Source organism: Hemiscyllium ocellatum, chromosome 8 (genome assembly GCF_020745735.1).
Source record: "Hemiscyllium ocellatum isolate sHemOce1 chromosome 8, sHemOce1.pat.X.cur, whole genome shotgun sequence".
Taxonomy (NCBI): Eukaryota; Metazoa; Chordata; class Chondrichthyes; order Orectolobiformes; family Hemiscylliidae; genus Hemiscyllium; species Hemiscyllium ocellatum.
In genome coordinates this window covers 56,236,008-56,261,947 of record NC_083408.1, presented here as the reverse complement: position 1 = coordinate 56,261,947, position 25,940 = coordinate 56,236,008, and the positions used below count along the sequence as shown (strand labels likewise).

The 25,940-nt window shown below is 40.3% G+C and overlaps 1 protein-coding gene across 1 annotated transcript; it reads left to right on the top strand.

The window, feature by feature from the left end:
- Positions 1–24,903, top strand: sptssa (serine palmitoyltransferase, small subunit A). The gene is made up of 3 exons (XM_060828388.1): positions 1–139; positions 20,023–20,162; positions 24,158–24,903. Exons 2-3 carry the CDS (start codon positions 20,060–20,062, stop codon positions 24,259–24,261), a joined length of 207 nt encoding a protein of 68 aa, XP_060684371.1. The 5' UTR covers positions 1–139; positions 20,023–20,059; the 3' UTR covers positions 24,262–24,903.
- The last annotated feature ends 1,037 nt before the right edge of the window (positions 24,904–25,940 follow it).

Here is a 25,940-nt window from a genome sequence, read left to right as displayed (position 1 = left end):
GAGCGGCTGTCCCTCCGGAGCGGAGGGGGCGCTGTGAGCGGCTGTCCAGGGCGGCTCCAGCTGCAGCTTCAGCTCCCGCTCTGCCGCTGTCGACGAGAAGGGATCGGGTGACAGGACTGGACGGAGCTATTAATGTCCGGTACGTTGGCTCCTGCTCGGCGGCGAGAGTTTGGTTGTTGGGAGTGACTTTGCAGTGGGTTCCGGGTCGTGATCCTTCCCCAAAACTCTGCTCCTTGACTGGGCCCGGTGTTGGAGGTTATGCCACACCTCGCCGGGGAGAGTTAACACCCCATTACCCCTCTCCGACAGACTCCCGTCTACCGCGGCTCTGACCCCACTCCGTTCATACACCCCCACATCCCTCCACTCCCAACACCCCCTCTCCTCTACCCCCCACCCCCCACCCCACTCCTCTACCCCCACCCCCCCACCCCCACTCCTCTACCCCCACCCCCCCACCCCCACTCCTCTACCCCACCCCCCACTCCCACTCCTCTACCCCACCCCCCACTCCCACTCCTCTACCCCCACCCCCCCACCCCCACTCCTCTACCCCCACCCCCCCCACCCCCACTCCTCTACCCCACCCCCCACCCCCTCTCCCCTACCCCCACCCCCTCTCCCCCACCCCCACTCCCCTACCCCCACCCCCTCTCCCCTACCCCCACCCCCTCTCCCCTACCCCATCCCCTCTCCCCTACCCCCACCCCCACTCCTCTACCCCCACCTCCCCACCCCCTACCCCCCTCCTCTTTCCCCTACCCCCCTCCTCTTTCCCCTACCCCCCTCCTCTTTCCCCTACCCCCCTCCTCTTTCCCCTACCCCCCTCCTCTTTCCCCTACCCCCCTCCTCTTTCCCCTACCCCCCTCCTCTTTCCCCTACCCCCCTCCTCTTTCCCCTACCCCCCTCCTCTTTCCCCTACCCCCCTCCTCTTTCCCCTACCCCCCTCCTCTTTCCCCTACCCCCCTCCTCTTCCCCCTACCCCCCTCCTCTTCCCCCTACCCCCCTCCTCTTCCCCCTACCCCCCTCCTCTTCCCCTACCCCACTCCCACCACCCCCTCGCCTCTTCTCCACCTCCCCCACCCCCTCGCCTCTTCACCACCCCGCCGTTCTTCACCTTCACCACCCCCTCGCCTCTTCACCCCCTTGCCTCTTCCCCTCCCCCACCCACCCCTTGCCTCTTCCCCACCCCCACCCACCCCCTCTCCTCTATCCCCACCCCCACCCACCCCCTCTCCTCTATCCCCACACCCACCACCCCCTCTCCTCTATCCCCACACCCACCACCCCTTCTCTCTCCCCCCTCTCCTCTCTTCTTTCCCCTCCACCAGCCCTGCTATCTTTTGGGAGTTAGATCTGGCGGGGTTTAATGTGTTTACATTTAGGTTTGACTGAAGAAACTATTTGATCTGTCATTTCATGTTTCTGAGACTTTGGCATCCATCTGATTTAAGAATATGAACTCAATCTTCATACAGTTGTGCGAGTGCTTTAATGTTTGCATGTATCCAGAGCAGCCAAATAATGGAAAACTGTGTATATGTGACCATTGTTAGATGTGGGCTTTAGTGGAGATTCTTTTTCAAGTAATTGTGAGTCACAATAATAATTTGCATATGTACCTGAATAAGTTATAAAGGGAAAGAAGAGGTTATCAAATAGCTGACTATTATATTTTAGAAACTATGGATTGTAATTTGTAGCCAGCAGATCGGAGCAATATTTCTCATGATTCCACTTGATTTTTAAAAAAATTGACTGAAGGAGGGCAGTGGCTGCTTAAGTTTGATTAGCATTGTAGCTGTCTTTGATATTGCAAACAAAATGACGGCCACATTTATAAAATGTTCAGGTGTTTAAATGAATCGCAAACTTCGTAAACTTGCTGGTGGACCAAGTGTAAACCTGGAATGTTGAGAAACAGTCTAGTAGACATGCTTAGCAGTTCTTGATTTCACTGTTTGGAAGTTAGATCCCAGTCATATGAGCACTCCTGCGTTGACTGGCCGGGGTAAATGCAGGATGAAGGGAGCAAGGTAATAAAGCAATCAGATTAAGCACTTTAAAAATGAGTGCAAATATGTAAAGCTGTTGCTGTAATTAGATTAATGTCTAAAATAATAGTTTCAATGGTATTTTAGATATTGATGTAGGATCTTATTTAAAAAAAAACTTTTGTGTTTTACAGGTAAATTATGACACAGTGGGATTTAAATCCAGATCTTCTGGTGCACTATTCCACAAGAGTCCTTTTGTGATCTGATTTTGTGCTAACTGAGCAACCTTTAATTATATTGCAACAGCTCTAACAAAAATATTCTAATAAATTTTATTATGTATATATGAAAAATAAGCTAGTACCTTTTATGGAGATTTTAGATATGTAGCAATGCTGCATTTTGCATAGTGTTCCAACAGCTATGATGTTTTTGTGCATTCATTAAATAATTGAATAGGAAATTGGAGGGATATGAGCAAAATACAGTCAAGCGGGGCTAGTTTAGTTTGGTTGGCAGAATGGCTTGCACCAAAAGGTCTGTTTCTACACTGCATGGCTGTGACTCTAAGTGCAGGAAATGATAATGAGACGAGCAACTAGCTCTGACCAGCCCAGTGGCACAGTGGTTAGCACTCTGCCTCACAGCCCCAGGGTCACAGGTTCGATTCCAGCCTTGGGCGACTGTCTCAGTGGAGTTTGCACATTCTCCCGTATCTGCGTGGGTTTCCTCCCACTGTCCAAAGATGTGCAGGTCAGGTGAATTGGCCATTCTAAATTGCCAATAGGTTAGGTGCGTTAGTCAGAAGGAAATGGGTTTGGGTGAGTTACTCTTTGGAGGGTCATTGTGGACTTGTTGGGCCGAAGGGCCTGTTTCCACACTGTAGGGAATCTAATAAATGCAAAATTACTAATGGAGCTCTCATAGGTAGAGAATGTTAAATAACAATGGTGTATGAGACAAGTTTATGATTCAAATAATTCTATTAAATTTTTTTTTGATTGAACTCTGTCCCCAGAGCTGAAATGTGAGATTTTTAGTCAATCTGTTCTGGCATGTTAATACACACCTCTGGGGCAGATGGGCATTGATCCAGGACCCTCTGGACCAAAGGTAGGGGCATTACTACTGTCCCATAACAGCTATGTTTTATTGAACCAATAGTTTCATGGTCAACATCACTTGGACCAGTTTTAAATTCTAGATTTTATTTGTTGAATTTAAATTTGACCTGCCCTCGTAGGATTTGTCCACAGACCATTAACTTGAGTTAGAGTCTCACCCCAGAGACATTACCATGAGGCCACTATCTATCCTAGATTTTTTTTTTAATCAACCTGTCCATGTTATGACACATGTCTGGGTCAAGGGGCGACTTAAACCCAAATATCCTGACTCAGCGGTAGGCATTCCAGTGAACCTCCCTTGATACCCTTGTTATAGACTGATACCTAAAATTGGGCATTGTTCTCGAGGTTGGGCTTCACCTGTGATTTTTGGGTGTTTAGAATAACTTCGAACTCTATGCCTCAGTAATAAAGCCATAAGTTCTATTGTGTTTTTTTTTAAACAATAGCCTTCTGACCTTCAAAGGGTTTGTGCATGTAACGCCACTGATCCTGTGCGACCCCCACGTAAAGTTGTGATATTTATTTTGACATTGCTCCTCATTTTTCTGACCAAAATCTGTTCTTTCATGTCTCTTTTAACTTTAATCACCTTGTGATCACTCACTTCATCTGTCTGCTGTCTCGAGCCTGTTTATATTTTATTTGCTTGTAGGACTTGGGCATTGTTGGGTGACCAGTGAAGGTGTTGGTGAGCTGCTTTCTTAAACCACTATAGTCCACGTGCTGTAGATTGACCCACAATGCTCTTGGGGAGTGACCTCCAGGATTTTGACACAGGATTCCAGTGAAGGAATGGCAATACGTTTCCAAGTCATCCTTGTTGTTTACTACACTTTTGAATTTTATGCCATCTACAGACTTTAAAATTACTTCCTGCATATTCAAGTCCGGTATAGTTAATTCATGTCAAACGGAGCAGAGGTTTGAACACTGACCCTTCGATAACACCACTGTATACTTAAATCCAGTTGAAAAAACAGCTGTTCACCATTTTTTTTTTGCATTGTCTACACCTAAGACATTAGAACTGAGATGATACCTCGTTAGTAGAAGGAATATAGATAGACAATATAGGATACAATACTTGTGTGTGTAGAGGGAGCAGAGATACCCAGATATATCTACTCCTAGATTACCAAAGACAGTAAATAATGCATTCTGCATCCTGGGCTTTATTAATGGGAGCATAACGTACATGAGCAATGAGGTTATACTGAATTTATTCAAGATATTGGTTAGACCAATATAGCTAGAGTTCTATACTGTACAGAGTTCTGGCACCACATTATAAGAAGAATGTGAACACCTAGGAGAGGATGATATCAAGAATGGTTCCAGGGATGAGAAACTTTAGTTATGAAACTAGGTTGGAGAGGTTGCAACTGTTCTCTTCAGAGAATACAGCTAAGTGAAAATCTGGATAGTAGTTTTCAAAATCATGAGACGTCTGGATTAAGTAGATAGGGAAAACTATTCCCACTTGTAAAAGGATTGCGAACGAGAGCGCACAGATTTTAAAGTGATTACAGACTTAACAAATGTGATGTGAGAAAAAAAATTATCTCTGTGGTTTGCATTTGGCTTGTTGTGTCTGGAGCAGAGTGACTTAGAACTTTCCAGAAAACCCTGGATGCTTATTTGAATAGAACCAATGTGGAAGGCTGTAGAGAAAAGACATGTGAATAACATAGTTATAATGCTCCTTGGATAGCCAGTGAAGATACATGGGCTGAATGGCCTTGCCCAATAATGCTTTGGTGAATAGAATTTAAACTAATCATGTTGGGAGAGTTCAGATAAATGGCCCTTTAGACAATTAAAGAGAAATAGTGTGGGTACAGTCACAATGTTTTAAGAGATTTAGATAAGTGCATGAACAGGAAAGGTTTGCAGGGATATGGGCCAGGAGCAGGCAGGTGGGATGAGTTTAGTTTGGGATTATGTTCAGCATGAATTGGTTGGAGTGAAGGGTCTGTTTCCATGCTATATAATTCTGAGTCTATGTAGCAAGTGGAACAGGAAGGGACAGAAAACCTGACTGCAAATGAGGTCAATGCAAATGATAGTTTACAAAAAAATTAAAGGCTATTGATCTGAATACACAAAGTATTTATTATATAGATGAGCTAGTAGCACAATCAGAGATCATTGCTTAGATGTATTCACTGTTATAGAGGCATAGTTACAAAATAGCCAAGGTTGGAAAATAGTTTAGTTTATAACTTAAGTGATATTCACATCAGAAGTGCCAGACAATAACCATGTCCGTCAAGAGAGAATCTAACCATTGCACCTTGACATTCAGTGGCATTATTTTGAATCTCCCAATATCAGCATCCCCAGGGACTACCATTGACCAGAAAATGACCTGAACTAGCCATGTAAAGTGTGGCTGTAAGAGCAGGACAGAGGCTAGGTATACTATGACAATTAACTCACCTGACTCCCCAACGCCTGCCACCATCTACAAGGTACAAGTCAGAAGTGTGATGGAATACTCCCCATTTGCCTGGATAAGTGCAGTTGCAACAGTGCTAAAGAAGCTTGACCCCATACAGAATAAAATAGTGTGCTTGATTGACATACCCATCCACAAACATTCACTTTTTTCACCACTGACATACAGTAACAGCAGCATGTACCATTTATACGATGTGCTGTAGGAATTCATCACGGTTCCTTAGATATCTCTTTCTAAACCCCTGACTACTTCTGTCTGAAGGACAAAGGCAGTAAATGCGTGGAAAGACCACCACTTGCAAGTTCTCCTCCAAGTCTGGTACCATCCTGACTCGGAAATATGTCACTGTTTCTTCAATGTCACTTAATCAAAGTCCTGGTGCTTCCTTCCTAATGGCATTGTGTGTCTACCTGTACCAAATGGACTGTAGTTCAAGGAGGAAGCTCACTACCACATTCTCAAGGGCAACCAGAGATGGACTATAAATGCTCGCTCAGTCAGTCATGACCACATCGCATGAATGAGTTTTGAAAAGGAGGAGCAGTCATTCTGACGAATGCCAGAAGCATGGGAGAAAGAGTGCTTGCTCAAATGGCCAGGAAGTAAAATCAGTATGGATGTGGATTAGTAAAATCTAGGGTCATAAAGTATTTGTGGAAAATTATTTTAGGGTCCCTAATTGTTGTATCTTGTTTAGAACCTTGGACAAGAAATTATTTGGAATCTATAATTTAGGCAGAATAATAATTCTGTAAAATGTTCAATATTCATATAGAATGGGATGATAAAATTGACAGAAGTAGACTGGAAATGAATTTCTAGAATACTTTCATGACAGTTTCATGGAACAAAAAAAGTGAAACTTAATAGGGATAAAGTTATTTTAGATCTAGTTGTGTAGAATGAGGTGTCATGCAAAAGGTTAATGTGCAAGATAAAGGTTTATAATGTTCAGAGTAACATCTTGGCATTGTTAAAGGATTGCTCAATGGATAAAAAACAGAGTAAGGATAAATGGGGCATTTTCAAGTTGATATGCTGTGACTAGTCGAGTGGTGCTAGTATCGGTGCTGGGGTTTAACCCATTTACAATCTATGTTCATGATTTAGACAGACAGGTTCAGATTTGCTACTGATGCAAATGTAAGCTGAGGAGGACACAGAGGCTGCAATGATATGGAGAGGTTATGTTAATGGGGGATCAAGATGGTTCATGCCATATGATTTGGGGAATTGAGAGGTTATTCACTATGGTCCAAAGAATACAAAGCTGAATTTTTGTTGTAAAAGGCACAAACCTTGTAAATGTTGATATTCACAGGTCTCAAGATGCACTTGTTTAGTGCAACACCAAATTTTATACAGACACAACAAACAATTAGGAAACTGACGGCACATTAGCCTTTATTTGTATGGGGATTGGAATACAAGAAGGAAGAACTGCCTTCCCCACCCAGAGTACATTCTGCACTGTTGCCATCCTCAGTGCTTCCTCAGAGTGTTATTCAGCATGGAGAAATACCGATTCACTGGTTGAGAGAGGATGGTCCATAGTAATCAGCAGGAGGTTTCCTTGCCAATGTTCAGCTGATGGCCTGAGACTTCGAGGGGTCTGGAGTCAATGTTGAGGACTCCCATGCCGACTTCTAGGACACCCTCTCCCTGACTATATACTCCTTTGGCACTGCCTCTACTGGATCTGTCCTGCGCTTGGGATAGAACATTGGTGAAGATGGTATCTGGGACATTGTCTGTAAGGTATAATTCTGTGAGTATGACTGTCAGGCTTGTCGCTTGCATTAGTCTGTGAGACAGTGCTCTCAATTTTGGCAGTAGCTTCCAGATGGTAGTAAGAAAGACTTTGACAGGATTGTTGTTCTTGTCATTTCTAGTGCCTAAGTTGATGCCAGGTAGTCTGTCCAGTTTTGGTTGAGACTTTGTCATGAATGATACAACTGAGTGATTTGCCTGACCATTTCAGTTGAGAGTCACTGCACTGCCATTAAGACCACATCAGATTAGCCAAGAATGGTGAATGGCAGTGTAGGCTTGAGGAATCTTATGACCTTTTCCTGCTCCTATTTCAATGATATCCATTATCACTTTATCCTAATCTGCATTTGTCACTGGATCTTAGATATCTATTATCAATATCTCCAAAAACTGGAAAGAACTAAAAAAATTAAAGTCTTTTTAGGATTGGACCTGCGACACACTGGGTTTGGGCCTTTAGCAAAGTTTTGTTGTTTCCCACAAGGCCGAACTCAGCATGTCTACAGGTCCATCTGAAAACTTTGGAAAAGCAACTTTGCTTTTTGATCCATTCAGATGCAGCAGATTTTTTTTTCCTCGATAAGGCCTCAACAGATCCAAATGAACTTTTGTAGACCCGAAAACCAGGGGAAAAGAAACCCTTTAACTGAAAACCAGTTGGGCCCGAGTTTTTCAGATAAAGGATTCCCGACCACGTGATTTATTGCGACATTGGTAGTGTCCTCTTTAATAAAAATAGATACAAAGTGTTCAATATCTGAACAAGCTTGTGCTTCCACCAAATCACCTTTTTAGCTCCTAATCCATGTCATCCTTTTTTATTGCTGCTTCTTTTACTAATTATGCGTTTTGGTTCCTTGTTAGATTAACATTAACCAACTCTCATTTTCTCTTTGTATCCCTTATTTGTATTTTTTTGGTTAATGTGCTTTCTATATTCAATTTTGTTGCCTAATTTAAATGTTTGTATGAAGCTTACTTTTGTTAAAAGTCTCTTTCAAGTTTCATTTTAATTTCTTGCCTGTGATCGTCCAGGGAGTTCCAGCTTTGAATGCCCTTCCTTTTCTGCTGTGCAGCATTAGAGTAGGAAAAGTTTACAGAACGTGACTGTGCATATGTAAGAATCCAAGTTGGAGCGTCAACTATCCACACTATTTATTAATGGATTAGAAAACTGGATATAAAGTCATAAATCCAAATTTGCTGATGGCACTGAGATGGGTGACATTGTAAGCAATGTATATGGAGTCATAAAATTGTGGGAATATTATAATTTGTGAATATTCATTTTAAATTATCGGCGAGTCTAAGTATATTTTGGATAGGAAAGAATAAGTCAATAAATTTAAGCAGTGAAAATCTAGAAACAGTGTCTATGGAGATTTGGGTCGTGAGTTAATACAGAAAAAAATATGAAAATATGCTAATGGTTACTGGATTTTCTGTCTAGTGGATTTTATTACATGCTGTTGGAAGTCATGCTACCACAATACAAAAGACCTGGTTGAGTGCGTTTGCAGGGCCTTGAGCAGTTCTGTGCATCATGCTACTGGCCAATTTCCGAATCAAGTCAATAATTTCTCCTCAATTCCACAAGCTTCAATATTAGCTAAAGTGTCAGTATCAATTACAGCACAGGAGGAGGCAGTTTGGTCCATCATGGCTCTCCATGGGTCAGTCTAATTAGTTTCACTGTGCTTTCCCCCATAGCCATGCATGTTTGTTCCAGATAAATGCCTGTTCAATTTCCTTTAGAAATTGTTTATTATTTCTGCACCATCAGATGTAGTAAATTCTGAGTTCTTATTTGAGGGAAGAGATAAGAGGAATTTTAACAATGTGTCCCTTAGTCCTGATACGATCAGCTAAGGAGAACATTATTTCCTAGTTTGCATTATGCAAGTCTGCCAGAGTCTTGTACATATCTATTAAAGCTTTGTTCCAAGGTGGAAAATCCTAGCTTTTCTAAACTATTTTATATGGGAATTTTTAAATGTTATCTGACAGTCTATATAAATAATATTCAGACATTCCATATTTCCATGTCCACTACTTCAGTTGTCTTTCCAAAATATTCAATCAGGCTCATCAGTCATAAGCTATGTCCATTGTCTCTTTGGATTTCCTCAGTCCTCCCATTGTTTAATTACTATTTTGATCCCAATTAAACTGACCTGGATCCTTTCTCAACTCAATGATTTAGGTCCACCAGTTAAATGTTTTTGTGCTTTTTCTTCCCTTGTCCTTTTGTATAACCATTCTAAACCTGGCCTATTGCTTGACAAATTTTTCTAGTTTTTGCATGGCTATACAATGCACTACTAGCATAAGTGTAAACTACCTATACATAAAACTTAGTTTGAATTTGTTTCCTTTAAAATAGTTTCTCCCCGGAATTATTTTTTAAACGTAATGTCCATTTAAAGCCATCTTCATCTGAACCAAAGGGGATATCCTGAATAAGAGCCTTCTGCAGTGAACTCTGCCAGTGCTTCTATTCATTTCATTTTGTGGTATGTTTTGTTTTTCGCATTTCTCAACCTGGGAGAATATTAATTAATAATTTCCGAGGTGTGAGAATCTTGAATAATGTGGCTGGAATGTAAATGAATATAAATTAGATTTTATAGTGTCACAACCCCTGAAAGCGTGTCCACGAAGGGGTTGAGGAAATGTGAACTTTTTTTGTTTCAATTTAAAGTCTATGTACAAAGCTGTAGTCTTAAACAGGTAATAATTAGCGGATGCAACTATTGCTGAAAGTTATTAAGCAGTGTCAGTTATCAAAAACACAAGTATAAAGCTTAACTGTGTGGATAAAGGTGAAAGTAAGATAAGTCTGTTTTTGTTGCAGGATTTTTACTTGCTTGAAGATTTTTCTTTCCGAAGTGACAGGGTTGCAAGTTTGAAGTCAGAATTCAGCAACTGCAATGGTGTTTTTTCAGTCAAGTAGTTGGAGGTTTCTTCTACAGGTGAACTGAGCAGAACAGAACAGATTCTGAGAGATGGTGAAACTCCTTTACTTTGCTTTTACAGTATAGAATTTGTAAACTTTGAGAGTCTGCTTCAATACAGCAATTCTTTATATCTCCTATTCACTATGTCGGGCTCAGTGGTTATCACTGCTGTCTCAAAATGTCAGGGACCCGGGTTTGATTTCACCCTTGGGGGACTGTCTGTGTGGAGTTTGCATTTCTCCCTGTCTTTGCGTGGGTTTCCTCTGGGTGCCCCCGTTTCCTCTTTGTGTAGGTTTAGAGTGAGAGGGGAAAGATGTAAAAGAGACCTAAGGAACAACTTATTTCACACAGAGGATGTTACGTGCATGGAATAAGCTGTTAGAGGAAGTGGTGGAGGCTGGTACAATTGCAACACTTACGAGGCATTTGGTTGGGTATATGAATAGGAAGGCTTTGGAGGGATATGGGCTGGGTGCTGGCAGGTGGGACTTAGATTGGGTTGGTATATCTGGTCGGCATGGACAGGTTGGACCAAAGGGTCTGTTTCCATGCTGTACATCTGTCTCTATGTGCAGGTTAGGTGGATTTGCTATGCTCAATTGTCCTGTAGTGTCCAGGGATCTGAGGTTAGGTGGGTTAGTGATGGGAAATGCAGGGTGGGTCTGGGTGGATGCTCTTCGGAGGATCATTGTGGACTTTGTGGGCCAAATGGCCTATTTCCATACTGTAGGGTTTCTATTCTGTTCCATTCTCTAGCTGTGTTACCTTTCTCCTTCTACCTCTGGTGACTCTCAGCTGCACTTGGAGTTCTGTCAAAATGATGTCTCATCTGTATAAAACTTCCTATCAAAACCTAAGATGGCTACTTTGTTAACTTTGATGAATCGTTGTTCCACAAAGCAAAGTCAATTATGCTGTAATTTCCTTTTCTCTCAGATGCATTTAATTCTGTCATCCTTAGAAGGACCTATTGTGTTCCCCAGAGAGTAATTAGATTTTAAATATCCGCATTCATTAATACTGCAATAGCACTCTGCCTGTGTTTGTTTTGGCTGCAGTTAATCAATAAGGACAATGATGTGGCTAATGGGAGCCTCTTTGTAGGATTCTGTGTTCATTTTTACAGATTAGTCACCTTTACAAAATATCATACAAAGTACACAGTCATGATAATAGCTTAAGCTCCCCTTTGGTTGTTACACTAAAGCAAGGAAGCTCATTGCAGATCTATTGGATGATCCCAACTGTGTCCGGCTCAGGGTAAGTACGTATGAAATGTTGCAGTGCACTCTTCAAAGAAACCTCACCATTTGGATGGAAACTTGCAGCTGTAGTAAAAAAATGTGTTGCCTGGAAATGACAAATGCATTTAACAGTGAAAGCCCATGTATTTAGCACCATGTTCTGGAAACATTTGCACAATCGCTTCCAGGTTTATCACTGATCTTTATTGTCACTTAGACTCTTTGGCCTACCTCTGTATACTGAGACTTTGCTGTGTAGATGAGTAGAAAGCGCGAAATTATTGCTGTGGTCCCTTCTATTAAAGGTTTTTTACTATGCTATTGCCCACATTCTGACAGGCAATTACTATCTCCAGCAGGAGTAAAAGTCTGTCTACTCATCACAATATTTAATTAAATTACCATAACTGAAGCCTTCACTTAAATATCTTGAGGTTTACCATTGACTAGAAACTGAGCTGGACCAACCATATATACTGTCATCTAACAATAAATTAAATAAATATAATATGCAGCTTCAACAACGGTCAAGCTTTGCAATATCCAGAAAAGAAGCAGCTCAAAGAAGACCCTTTCCACATCTTTTAGCATTTGCTATCGCCATCACCTATGTGGTAGCAGTGTCCACCTTTTACAAGATGCAATGTATTATTTACCTAGGTGCCTCCAACAATGTTTTTCAAATTTATGATCACTACCACCTAGATGATCAAGGATAGTAGTTATGTCGAAGTGCCCTCATCTGCAAATTTCTCCGCTCGCCGTTCTGACTTAGAACTATATCACTGTTCCTTCACTGTCACTAGGTCAAAATTCTGGAACTTTTTTTCTGAACAGCATTTAAGCATTCCTCAGCACCAAAGACTGCAACTCCACCACTTTCTCCAGGGCAGTTGCATATGTAATGAATGTTGACATAGCCAGTGGCATCCACATCTTATGAATGAATTAAAAATAGTTTCTTCTGTGAGAACTGACTTGATTCAACATATAGGGAAGTGGGAGTGCAGTACTGTGCTTTCCTACTTGGTTTGTCACTATTCTGCCAAAAAAAAAGATTGGGAGTGATAAATCTGGCCTATTGACTTGATATTATTATCTGTGGAAAAAGTACAACTACTTTTGCATGTAAAAATTAATTAATTTTCAAATTATAGCAGGTAAAGCAATGAAGTGTCTTAATATCTATTTCTTAAGTAATATAGCCCATAGAATTGTGAAGAAAATTCATTGCTCTGAAATTTTGCACAAGAATATATTTTACAGGCTGAATTGCAAAACTACTTGAGACTCAAAGAAGACCTTATCCATTGAAGTAGAAGTGAATGTGTAAAGAAATTGCAAGTTTTAATTACCATGAGAAAACTTCACCGGCAGTGAAAATTTACTGTTATAAATATCATTCCTTCACATTGTAATTGTTGTTGGAGATTTAATTTGTTTTCTTTTGTCTGTCTCAATTCATCTATCTTTCTTTATATTTCATTTGCACCTAATTTTGCATGAACTATTCCACCTTGCACTTTCTGGTTCACTCTGCATGCCTCAGAAGATTCATCTATCTGATTTGGTTGAGGAGACACAACGTTCCTTACCTTGTTTACACATGTCCCTGCACTGGATGCTGGCTATGCTGTTTTGGCTCTCAAATTACCCTAAGTTCTGGTGAAAATATCCACAGAAAATGTAAGTGTCATGAATGAGGAGCACCATTCATTTGTTAATTTGTAAATTCTGGGCCAATAATTAGTTGTGATGACTTTGTATTGTATTGACTTGCAAAATAGTCTGGAAACAAGAAACTTCAAGTCAAAACAAAAATTTCTGAAAATTCTCTGCAGGTCAGACAGCATGTGTGGCAAGAATCAGTTAACATTTTGAACCAAGATGAACTTTTATCAGGACTGATATTCTCCCCAACAAGATGTTGCTTGACTTGTGTCTCATCTTTCATCTCTCTCACTTTCTACTTTTCTTATGATGTGGAGGTGCTGGTGTTGCACTGGTGTGGATAAAGTAAAGAATCAGACAACACCAGATTATAGTCTATCAGGTTTACTCGGAGGCACTAGCTTTCCGAGCGCTGCTCTTTCATCAGGTAGCTGTGGAGAAGGATCATGAGGCACAGAATTTAAAGCAAAAGTTTACAGTGTCATGCAACTGAAATGCTATAATGAACCAACCTAGATTGCTGTTAGGTCTTTCATCTTTCAGAATGGGTTGCAGGTTTCAGTTCATTAATATGTAGATGCCAGAACTACTTTCAAGTCACATACTCAAGAAAATGCAAAGTTTTATATATATAAAAAAAGTGACAGCTCAGCTCAGACAATGCATTGAAGATGTGGGGTTAGAGCCTGTATGTCTCCCAGTCTTGAGTCAGACTGTTTCTATTTCCAAAGTAGGAATTTATAAAATGTTGGATACATGGATTGACTGCCTGTAGATTGTGCACTTTTTAAACAAAATAGAATGTATCTGCAAATATAATTCTGCAAATGCAAATTTACCCCTTAGACTCATGTGAATGTGTATTAGAGAGAGAGAGAGAGACGATGTGTGTGCGTGCCTGAGAGCTTGTTTGTGTCTGTGCATGCTTGGTCAAGTGTGTGTGATAGAGTATAAGCCTGTGAGAGGGTGTGGGGGGGATTGTGTGTGTAGGATCTGTGTGTTTGTGTGTGTGAGAAAGTGTATAGTGTGTAATGGAGTCCCCTGTAGTGTGACATGAACCCAAAGTCTTGGTTGAGGCCATCCTCATGGGTTCAAACTTGGCTATCAATCTCTGCTTGGCCACTCTGTGTTGTTGTGTATCCCAAAGTCCACCTTGGACGATGGTCAGCCAAAGTTCTGATGCCAAATGTCCCTGACCGCTGAAGTGTTCCCCGACTGGGAGGGACCAACCCTGTCTGGCGATTGTTGTACGGTATCCATTCATCTGTTGTAGCATCTGCTTGTTCTTGCACACTCACACTTAGTCTCACAGGCTTATACTCCACACTCACTCTCACTTTACCAAACATGCACACAACACGAACACACACTCTCACGTGTACTTACACTCATGAGCGCACACTCACGTGCACACTGGCTCTGTCTCATGTTCGCGCACACATTTAAGTTGATGGGGTCAATTTGCAGTTACAGAATTATATTTGCAGATACATACTATTTTGCTGAAAAAGCGCACAATCTGAAGGCAGTCAATCTATGTGATACAGATACACAATTCTTTATCCAAACTGCTTGGGACCAGCTGGTTTTTGGAATTCGGAACTTTTTGAATTTTGGGGATAAGTGACAGTTCAACGGTGAAATTTCCAAAAAATCTTACCGAACAGCAGACTCACTGAGTAACAGGCCCTGAGACAGAATTGAGTCCTGCCAGTGTTGGGCCACATTTCTCTCCTTCACCACCACCACCACCACCACCCACCCCCCCCCCCCCCCCCCTCCCCCCCCACCTCACGTCGCACCTGAGTGGCATGCATCAAGGGGGTGTGGAGTTAGGTTAACACTTTTTCAAGTCAAACAACCTTGTTAAAGCGATTAAAAACCTAACTTTTCAGATTTTGAATAAAGGGTTGTCTATCTGCATATTATAAATTCCTATTTTGGAAATAGAATCAGATTGGGATACATACAGACTCTCACCTAACATCTTTAATGTCATCATCATTGTCTGAGCTGAGATGTCACTTTTTTTTTAATAAAACCTTAATTTATCTTAAGGATGTCACTTAAAAATAGTTCTGGAATTTATATTTTAATGAACCGAAACCTGCAATCCATTCTAAAAGATGAATGATCTAACAGCAAACTAGGTTTGTTCAATATATCATTTCAGTTGCATGACACTGTAAACTTTTGCTTTAAATTGTGTGTCTTATGATCCTTTTCCAAAGCTACCTGATGAAGGAGCAATGCTCTGACAGCTAGTGCTTTGAAATAAACCTGTTGGACTATAATCTTTCTCTTATGTGCGCACCACTTAAGCCATTCAATCTGTGTCTGCCTTACCATGAATGTCCCCTTCCTTTTCCCTTCTGAAATACATTCTTCTGTGCTTGTCTTGGGGAAAAAAAATCTGTTTCCACGAATCAAGTATAGTAGCACTAACAAATTCCCAACTCTGTAGGCATTTGCTGTTCAATGATGATGACATTACTCCAGCTCATTACATCCTTTCCTCTACCTTTGGTGCCATTAAAAGTATTGCCTTTGGCCATCCATTGGTATGGTGCTTAACTCCATTTCCTAAAGTCCAAAAACCACAGATGACTAATTTAGCCATTCGTCATTATGACTGAACTACATATTTGATGCTCAAAGGTCGTGTCCTCTTCTGCTGAAATTGCACATTCTCCACGGTCATCCTTAATTGTAAAGTTATGCCCTGATTTTCCTCATTCACTGCAAATATGTTCTTAAACACTTCTGTATGTTCTCCATTCTAACCTACAATGACAATGGCCAGAAGATGCTCATTGATTTCTGTGTCACTCAGATTGAATAGTCTCAATCAGTTGCCTCTGTTGTTTTCCCTCCCTTCCTCAGCCCATCGGATCAAGATTCCCTTCGGTCCTAGCAAGTTTTCAGTGTCTCCTTTTTTTTTATTTAACCTATTTTTCTAATCAACTTATTTAGATAAGTTAATACACACCTCTGGAGCAGGTGGGAGAAAGAGAGGACTGCAGATGCTGGAGAGTCAGAGTTGGTAAGGGTGGCACTGGAAAAGTACAGCACGTCAGGCAGCATCCAAAGAGCAGGAGAGTAGATATTTCGGGCATAAGCCTTTCATTCCTGATGCTGCCTGACCTGCTTAGCTTTTCCAGTGCTATAAGTTTCAACTCTGAAGCAGATAGGACTCGAACCCAAGTCTCTTGGCTCAGATGCAGGGATGCTACCACTGCACCTGATTGAGTTCACCTTGTCGCTCACATGAAGTGCACCTCTGGCTCACTAACTACCATCCTATTAAACTCCTAACTATCCAGCTGTCTCCCCCTCTGCTTGAGCCCAATCCATGAAAGCTTATACTGTTTATGGTGTTCATGGCAATGCCTATTCCCCACCCCCATATAGTTTTGATAGCAACCTCTGCTACAATTTCTTAGATGCAGGCATTACTTAACCTTGCAGGACATGTACTATTGTATCAGCTGTTTGAACATTCATGTAAACTCTGGAAACACAGACACAAGGTCAATGTATGAACTAATGGATTGCAGATGCTACCAAACACAGCTCTGCGTATCAAGTTCAGGAGCTGATAATAAATCTGAATGGAAAGTCACTTGTTTGTTAAAACAAACATTTTACACAGAGTCTGAATCACTTGGTTTCCCCCAGTATATTAAAGATTTGCAGTTGATATTACTTCAAAAGCAGCATCTTATTTTCAGTAACACATTATAAAAATGCAAAAACTATAACCAGGAGCAGGCCATTTGAATCCTCAAGCCTACTACACCAAAGGATAAGAGCATCTAAAACTTTGTGGTTTTAGCTTTACTTTGCCACCTTTCCTGCATAAGTCTTAACACTCTTGTCAATCGAAATCTGTCTAACTCCATCGTGAATGCAGTCACCAACCTAGAGTTCACTGCTCACTTGGGGACAGAATTCTAACAATTAATTACCCTCAGAGAAAACAATCCTTATAATATCTGCCTTAAATGGAACACCCCTTATTTTGAAATTGTACCCACAAAGGGAAACAACTTCTCACCATGAATTCTGTCATGCTCCTTCAGAATCTATTGTTTCAATAAAACTACCTGTCAGCCTCCTCAGACTCCAATGAATTATAGACCCATATTCTCTGTCTTTAGTCATAACACAACTCCTTCATCCCAGGAATCAGCTGAACTGCTTCAGTGCGGATATGTCTCTGCCCAAAAGCTGTACTCTGTACAGTTGTAGCGATGTTTCCTTATTTTTATATTCCATCCTCTCTCAAATAAAGCTCAACATCCAATTTGCCTTAATTGTATAATTTAACCTACTGGCGAACATTTTGTGCCTCATGGGCAGTCACATCAAATTCCCACTATTATTGCGTTCTGTAGTTTCTCCTAGTTTTATTAATAATAAACTGCTTTTCTGTTACCCTGCCAAAGTAACTAACCTCCCATTTTCCCACATTATGCTTGATTTATATTAATATAGTGTTTTCAAAGTAAAATATTTCATGGCACCTAGCAGAAGCATGATAAAACACAATAGGACAATAATTAACATGGAATGTTGGGAAAAATGGCTAAACGCTTTGATAGAGGGGTAAGCTTTACTAAGTTTTAAAGAAAAATCAGCAAGTGGAGAGGTTTTTGCTTTTGTGAAGTTGGATGATGGGAGGGGGAGGAATCTCTGGGCTTGGGACCCAGTAGTTGAAGGTCACCAAAAGTCAAGTTGAGTGTGCAAGATGCTGAAATTAGGTGAGTACAGCTATCTCTTACAATTCTATCATCTCCTCCTCTCTGCCTCTCTATCTTGTTTTTTGCCCTTTCACTCTTCAAAACGTTCCTCTTTGATCATCTGACCTAATATCTCCTTATGTGACTCCATGTAATACTCTGTTTTGTAAAGGGACTGTATAAATACAGGTTGTTATCAGTTGCAGCACTGGAGAAGGTTACATGTGTATGGAGAAGTGAGGCAGTAGAGAAACTTGACAGCAGGCTTGAGAATGCTGAAATTGAGATGTTGTTTTACCTGAAGCCAGTATGGCTTGGTGAGATCAGAATGATGGGTGAATGACATCTAGTCTAAGCTAGGCCACTGACAGCAGTGCTTTGTCTAACACATTCACAGACACATGGGAAGTTATCATAATGTGCTTTGCAATAGTTGAGGCTTGAGGTTGATGGTTTCAGCAACTAAGACTGGGCTGGAGTCAGACAATATTACACAGGAAATAGCGGTTTCGTTGCTGGATATGTGATCATAAATTCAGCTGTGAATTAAATGACAGTAACCTTTGAAAACTCTGGTTCAACCCTAAGAGAATTGTTAGGGGGAAGATAGACTGGTGGTGTGTGTGTGTGTGTTATGGGGACCAAAGCCAATGGCTTGTCAGTATTTACTCTGAGGAAGTTTCTACTCATCCAGAGTTGGATTTTGCATTAACAATCTGATGGTCTGGAGACAGAGTGTCAAAAGAGGTGGTTTTGAGGTAGAACTAGGTGTTGCCAGTATCGACTGATGCTATGTTGTTGGATGGTATTGCCTAGGGTCATGTAGATAAGAGATTGCCAAGCAGGAAGATGATCCAGAGAAGAAAAGGCACTAAAAGTGATGCTCTGGATATGATTAGATGGATAAGAATTGGCACCAGGCAGATGCAGTTTAACCCAGGTGGATGGTGATGGGAAAGACGCTGTTTGACTGAGAGAGCCATTTTTCTCACTGTAACATGAGTGGACCCCTGACTTGGATTAATTCAAACATGTGTTCTTGGGAAGATATGACAAGTGATAATATTGCAAAGATCTTGGAGAGGGCAAACATTGTTTTTATCATTTACAAGAACAGGTCAAAGGTTTGTTTTTTGAGCTATCTGAGGGAATATAACTATTAACAATATCAGCGAACAGGGGAGCCAGCAGGAAGTGAAGTTGTGTGGTCAGCAGCTAGGTGGAGATTGGGTCAAAGTGGATCTCATCGGCAAGATGTGTTTGGAGAGAATAGGAGGGTATTGAGAAGGGAAACTAGAGAAACTTTGGCCTGGCATACTAGGGGAAGGGAGAGAAATGATTGGATGGTTTGAATGTGAAGCTGAAGGAAGAAAATAATGAAGATAACATGGTGAGAAAATCAATACAATACTTTGGACATTTGAGAGTGAGGGGAATGGAATAAGATGAGATGCACAAGGAGAAATGCAATAACAACAAGGGGGCTTAAGCAAGGTTTGATTTGGTTATAAACCACAACTCAACTGCATGAACATTTGGAGCAGGGAAAAATATAAACACGAAAATGTGTTCAATTGATCACTTACAATGTGTGGCTTTTTTTAAAAACTATTTTATTGTTAGACATTTGTACTGTAATTAAGTCATGAATTTTCACCAAAATAATAATTTCAGGCAATGACATTGCAGTACGGTTAGCTTAAACCATTGCGCCTCAAACATTTTCCCATGGCAACCCTATTGAGATTTGAAAACTGTCCTGACCTCTCCGTGAGCAAAGGCTTCCTTTGGTCGCTGTGCTGTTGCTGTTCTCCTCGCAGGCATTGCTGTGTCACAGCTCATGACCCCAAAATGTCAACTCGTGATCTGACTTGGGCACCTAGCCCCCACTCTGGGAATGGTTGCCTCGAGCTGTCTTGTCTTTTGGTTTTGCATCAAGCAAAGAATATCCCACCCTGTAACTTGCATTTTGGATTAAAGAGAAATATTGTTTTTCCAGGAAATAAGAGTAAGACAGTGACTAATGAAATGTCTGTGTTCTTGCCAGCTCGTTACAGTATTTGGAGGAAATCAAACCAGTGACCATGGCACTGGGAACGGCATGGAAGCAGATGTCTTGGCTTTACTACCAGTATCTCTTGATTACAGCACTCTACATGTTAGAACCCTGGGAAAGGACCATATTCAGTATCCTTTTAAAGTGTGAATGTCTTTTGTTTTTGTAATGTGAGAGCATGATTGTCCAAGTTAACCACCCTGACTTGGCAATGTATTGTCATTCCTTCACTGTCGCCACATTATAATCCTGAAATTCCCTCCCTGTTGGCATTGTCAGGTCTACTTATAGCACGTGGACTGCAGCACTTCAAGAAGGCAGTTCACCATCGCCTTTTCAAGGGCAACTCTGGATGGGCAATAAATGCTGGCGTAATCAGTGATGTGCTTATCCCATGAATGAATTTTTAAACAAATTCATACTTTAGTATTGTAAGAAAATGCTGTTATAAAAAAATTGGCTAACAAAATCAGATTATAGAGTATCTTAAACAAAAATTACAACCATTGAATTCATGAATCTAATGATGGGAAAATAAATTTGATAGCGAATGCGAAATACTGGGAGATGCAAATAGTACTGAAATAGAGAATAGTAGATTATTACATGGAGCTGGAGTAACTGCAAAAGTAATAGTCCAAATCAAGGTACGTTTTGTAAATTCATGGAATCTAGTTAATAAGATTGGGGATTATAGGCCTTATGGGGTTATGGTGTGGTGATAACTGAGTCCTAATTTAAAGAAAGGCAGGTTTGGTGTTAAATATTTCTAGTTACAAGATGTTCAGAAAAGATTGAAAAGGACAATGTTGATGTTTTTCATTAATGGTAGTATTGTGGTACTATGAAAAAAGGGTGTTTCAAAAAGCTCAAGGACAGAATTGATTTGGCCAGAGCGAAAGAATGAAAGGGGATATAGTTATACAACTAGGTGTAATGTGTAGGCCACCAGTTTGTGGGAAGGATATAGTGCAGAACTACTATGCGTGCTAATCCAGAAGCTACTGCTGCACATGTATCTCCGAGGCCTACATCTTAGTAAGTGAAATTAGAGATGATGTTGATTTTAAGTTGACTGGGATAGTGGTAGTGTAAGGGCAGCAAAAACTGACTGTGTTCAGGAGAATTTCTTACGGCATTCTGGCCAGTCCAACAAGAAATAAGCACTACTGGATATGAATTTTGGGAATGAGATGGGCCAAGTAGAGCAAATGATAGTGGGGAAATATTTCAGGGATAGTAATCATTATATCATTACATTTAGGGTGTTGGTGAAAAATGACATACATCAATTTTGGGGAGATGTTAGCCTAATTACTGGATTATTAAAGCAGAGACCCAGGTAATGTTTTGGAGGCCTTGGTTTGAATCCCACATGGCAATGGATTTTAAATTAGGAGTCCAGTGATGTTCATGAAACCTGTTGTTGATTGTCAATAGAGCAATGGTTCCCTACTGTCCTTCAGGGAAGGAAAATGTTTTCTGAACCAGGTCTGGCCTACATGTGATTGCAGACCAGGTAAGGATGACAGTTTCTTTCCTTAAATAACTGTTCACATTTAACTGCCCTCTGGGCATTTAGGGATAGATTATATATATTGGCCTAGGTGTTGGAGGAACTGCATTTCCATTATCTGTTTAGTCATTTAGCAGCCTTCTGAATTCACTGCTGAGTTCAACATGTTCACATCATGAATTCTGTCCTCATTTTGTATCTCCTGCAGCTTCCTCTTCCTTACCTTGAAGTGTCTAGTTTTCTTGGTATTGCTTTCAGTAGAATTGACATATTCTGCAATTTATATCTGCTCTTAAACTAAATCTCTACAAATATTCCACTTCTTTTGTCTTTATTTGGTGACACCTGGAATATTTGATCTCATTCAACCCCTAACTTAGCCCAGACATTTCCTTCTGTTCAACTGCTTCCTCCCACTTCTTTGTACAGTATAAATCCCATCACTTTCCCATCTCTCCCTCCACATATGAAAAAAGTTATACTTGACTCAATGTTAACTGTTTCTCTCTTCATAGCTCTAACTCTACCTCTACCAGCTGAGTTTTTCTTCACTAGTTTTGTTTCACTTTTAATCCCGATTTTTAGCACTTGACCTATTCTGCTGTTGAAAAGGCTTCTGTTATATTCTAATGTTTAATTTGAAGTGAGTTTTTGATTTGGGGATTTACTTTAATCCCGTTGAATCCCACCTTACTTGCGCTTCACTAATTCTGGTGAATAGCATGGTTGCTTCTGCACATTTGTACAATTATAATATAACATTTTTAAAGTCAAACCTGCATGCATAGAATTCTAAAACGCTAATGCATACATAACATTTTTGACTTTAAAACTAGCCAAAACAAGTTAAAACTGGCAGGAACTCAATTTTGAGTATTTATTAACAGTACCAGTGAATGACTTTGCTTGTGATCCATTTGTTAAATTCATTTGAAGTTTGTTCGAAAGCTTTTTGCTTCCATCTGGAGCTAATCAATACTTGGATGATTTACAACATGTTCACAGTAGCCCTTTATAATTAAAATTATTCTCGCATCCTAAGAGTAGTGGTATCGATTGTGGCACTGCTTATTGGTTAATGTCTGTAATTTCACCTTTTCCTGTCTAAGGTTTAGTTGTCAGAGATCAGTATTTCATAGTCAATTTAGTGCATCACTTAAAACCTAAGGTGGTATATGAACAGTTTTGAAATACATTTGTATGTTTTGTTCTTTAAAATAGGCTCATCAGATTAATTAAATTAAACCTTGCAAATCGAGAAGCTAAGTTCTCCAGCTGAAACCAAAATTACCGTTCCCCTTTGCTATTCACTAAATTCACAGTAGAATTTATATGTATGGAGATCAATTGAGGTGGGTTTAAAATATTAAGGGTAATATAGCCATAGAGATGTACAGCATGGAAACAGACCCTTCGGTCCAACTCTTCCATGCCGACCAGATATCCCAATCTAATCTATTTGCACTTGCCAGCACCTTGCGCATATCCCTCCAAACCCTTTCTATTCATATACCCATCCAGATGCCTTTTAAATGTTGCAATTGTACCAGCCTCCTCCACTTCCTCTGGCAGCTCATTCCATATACGTACCATTCTTTGCATGAAAAAGTTGCCCCTTAGGTGTCTCTTTTATCTTTCTCCTCTCACTCTAAACCTATGATCTCTAGTTCCGGACTCCCCGACCCCAGGGAAAAGACTTTGACTCTTTATTCTATCCATGCCCCTCATGATTTTATAAAGGTCTATAAGGTCACCCCTCGGTCTCCAACGCTCCAGAGAAAACAACCCCAGCCCATTCAACGTCTCCCAATAGCTCAAATCCTCTAACCCTTCCAACATCCTTGCAAATCTTTTCTGAACCCTTCTAAGTTTCACAACATCCTTTTGATAGGAAGGAGACCAGAATTGCCCGCAATATTCCAAAAGTGGCCTAACCAATATCCTGTACAGCGCAACATGATCTCGCAACTCTTGTACTCAATACTCTGACTGATAAAGGAAAGCATACCAACCCCAGGACCTTACCATTAAATGTATAAGTCCTGCTCTGATTTGCTTTCCCAAAATGCAGCACCTTGCATTTATCTGAATTAAACTCCATCTGCTGCTGCTCAGCCCATTGGCCCATTTGTTTAAGATCCGATTGTAATCTGAGGTAACCTCCTTCGCTGTCCACTACACCTCCAATTTTGGTGTAATCTGCAAACTTACTAACTGTACCTCTTATGCTCACATCCAAATTATTTACGTAAATGACAAAAAGTAGAGGTCCCAGCACCGATCCTTGTGGCACTCCACTGGTCACAGGCCTCCAGTCTGAAAAACAGCCCTGCACCACCACCCTCTGTCTTCTACCTTTGAGCCAGTTCTGTATCCAAATGGCTAGTTCTCCCTGTATTCCATGAGATCGGAGTTTGCTAACCAGTCTCCCGTGGGAAACCTTGTCGAACGCCTTCCTGAAATCTGTATGGATCCCGTCTACTGCTCTGCCCTGTGCAAAATATATCTTCCCTCATGTAAATTGTGCCAGAGGACTTGTATTATGTTCAATAATCACTGTCTTCATCCAGGTAATACTATCAAAATCTTTTCCTTAACCTGACTTTTTAGACTCCTTATTAATATCTATTGTTGGGATGGCTGTATACACTGGTTACGTGTTTATGCCTCAGCATATTATGGCAATATTGCACTACTTTGAGATTGTCCAATGACTGCCTTAAGCCAGAATGAAGACCAGAAATACACAAGGAAGAAAGAAGGTTCCTCTTCAATGGATGGTTACTTCTCAATAACTGGCAAGAATGCTGTTGAAGATCAACCCTGTTGCATTATAAAGGATTTAGAAGCTTACAGAGTGGCAAATCAAAGTAGTGTGGAGTGTATTTCATGGTTTTGTATTTATTGTTTTAATATGCATTCTTGCAACATAATAAGGTGCCCTTGTTTGTTAATCTAGTTATTATATTTACTAATGTGAGTACTTTAATTGCCTTTGATAGTGTGCACGTTGCGATGTGAATGCGTTAGTCGTACATTTTTAAACAAAAATGTCAATTGGTGTGAAGCATTCCATATACATATATAAGTAATTCAAGTATAACTTGGACCTAAGATTGATTAAATGTTTGGTATGTGTCAAGCTATAAAGAAAACAAATTTTTAACTTTTCTGAGTTTTTTGGCAATTGGGGATCTAATTGGAATTTTCACGAGATGCATATTTTGAAGTATGTTTCATTTTTAATACCATTTGAAAAGTGATATTGCCCACCTGTAAGACTTGTATAGAATTCTAAATGATGTCATATTTTTGGTGTCCTAAAATTCATAATAAATATAAAATACTTGTGATGACTTTCCATTGTGTTTTGTTTTCTTACATTTTGATGCTTGCTAGTTTATGCTGCTGCTCAGTCTCCAAATAGGAGTACATGTCTGTTTTCAATCAGTGTTACTGGACTCAGTATTCTTCTCTCACGAGGTGAAATACAATATAACTCACCTTCTGATGTCCACTGCTGGTTTTAAACACAAAATTCCATCCAGACTGTTCCTCATGCTGTACAATTCTGTTTGGGCTTCTTAGTAAGGAAGAAGCAAAACTTAGCGAACAATAACTAATCAGTGTCTGAATTTGCAGTTAAATTAGTCGTTGACCATTATAAGATCTTGACAAATGCCCTGATTATTGTTTCATCTGTAGAATCAAATGATTCATATTATTGGGTGTCCCTGTTTCTTGCCAGTCACTTAGGTATAAAATGTTATGTTCTGTTATCCTTGCAATTTCACAAATTACTGGAAGTTACCAAACGGACTAAGTTGCTTAATGGGCTTCCTTAATTATATTAAGAAGGTTCCTGATCGTTTAAAACAAAATCAGGAAGTACTAGAGAAATGTAGCACATCTGGCTGCATCTGTAGAGAGTTGATGGTTTGACTCAAGTAACCTTTTGTCAACTGTGTTACTGGAGTAAACATTAACCCTGGTTTTCTCTTTACAGTTGCTGCCAGACCTGCTAAGTTTCTCCAGCACTTTGTTTTTCTTTCAGATTTCTAACATTTGAAGTTTTTTGTTGGTGTCCTGATCTTTTTGTCCTGGGAAGTGTTGAATCAACTATCTAAATATAATGTCTAGGAGATTTCCTATTGTCTGAGTTTGGATAGACTGTCTCATCTGTTGAGAAGTGGTTTTGAGGACCTGCAGACAATTAAGCTTATTAAATGGGTCATTCAGATTGATCAGTTTGGGTTGGAACATTTCAGAAAACACTGCCAGATCATCCATTTGAATTGAGCAATAATCTTTACTTATATAATATACATTTTGAACAACTCTACTTTTCAATAGATCACGTTGGCACCAGATTTGATATTTGTTCTTTACACTG

What these genes read in the sequence shown, in the direction of transcription:
- sptssa (XM_060828388.1), top strand. Translation starts at nt 20,060, where the DNA reads ATGGCACTGGGAACGGCATGGAAGCAGATGTCTTGGCTTTACTACCAG. An exon ending in CTGGGAAAGGACCATATTCA is followed by an intron (nt 20,163 to 24,157) that starts GTATCCTTTTAA and finishes CTGACTTTTTAG; the next exon opens with ACTCCTTATTAATATCTATT.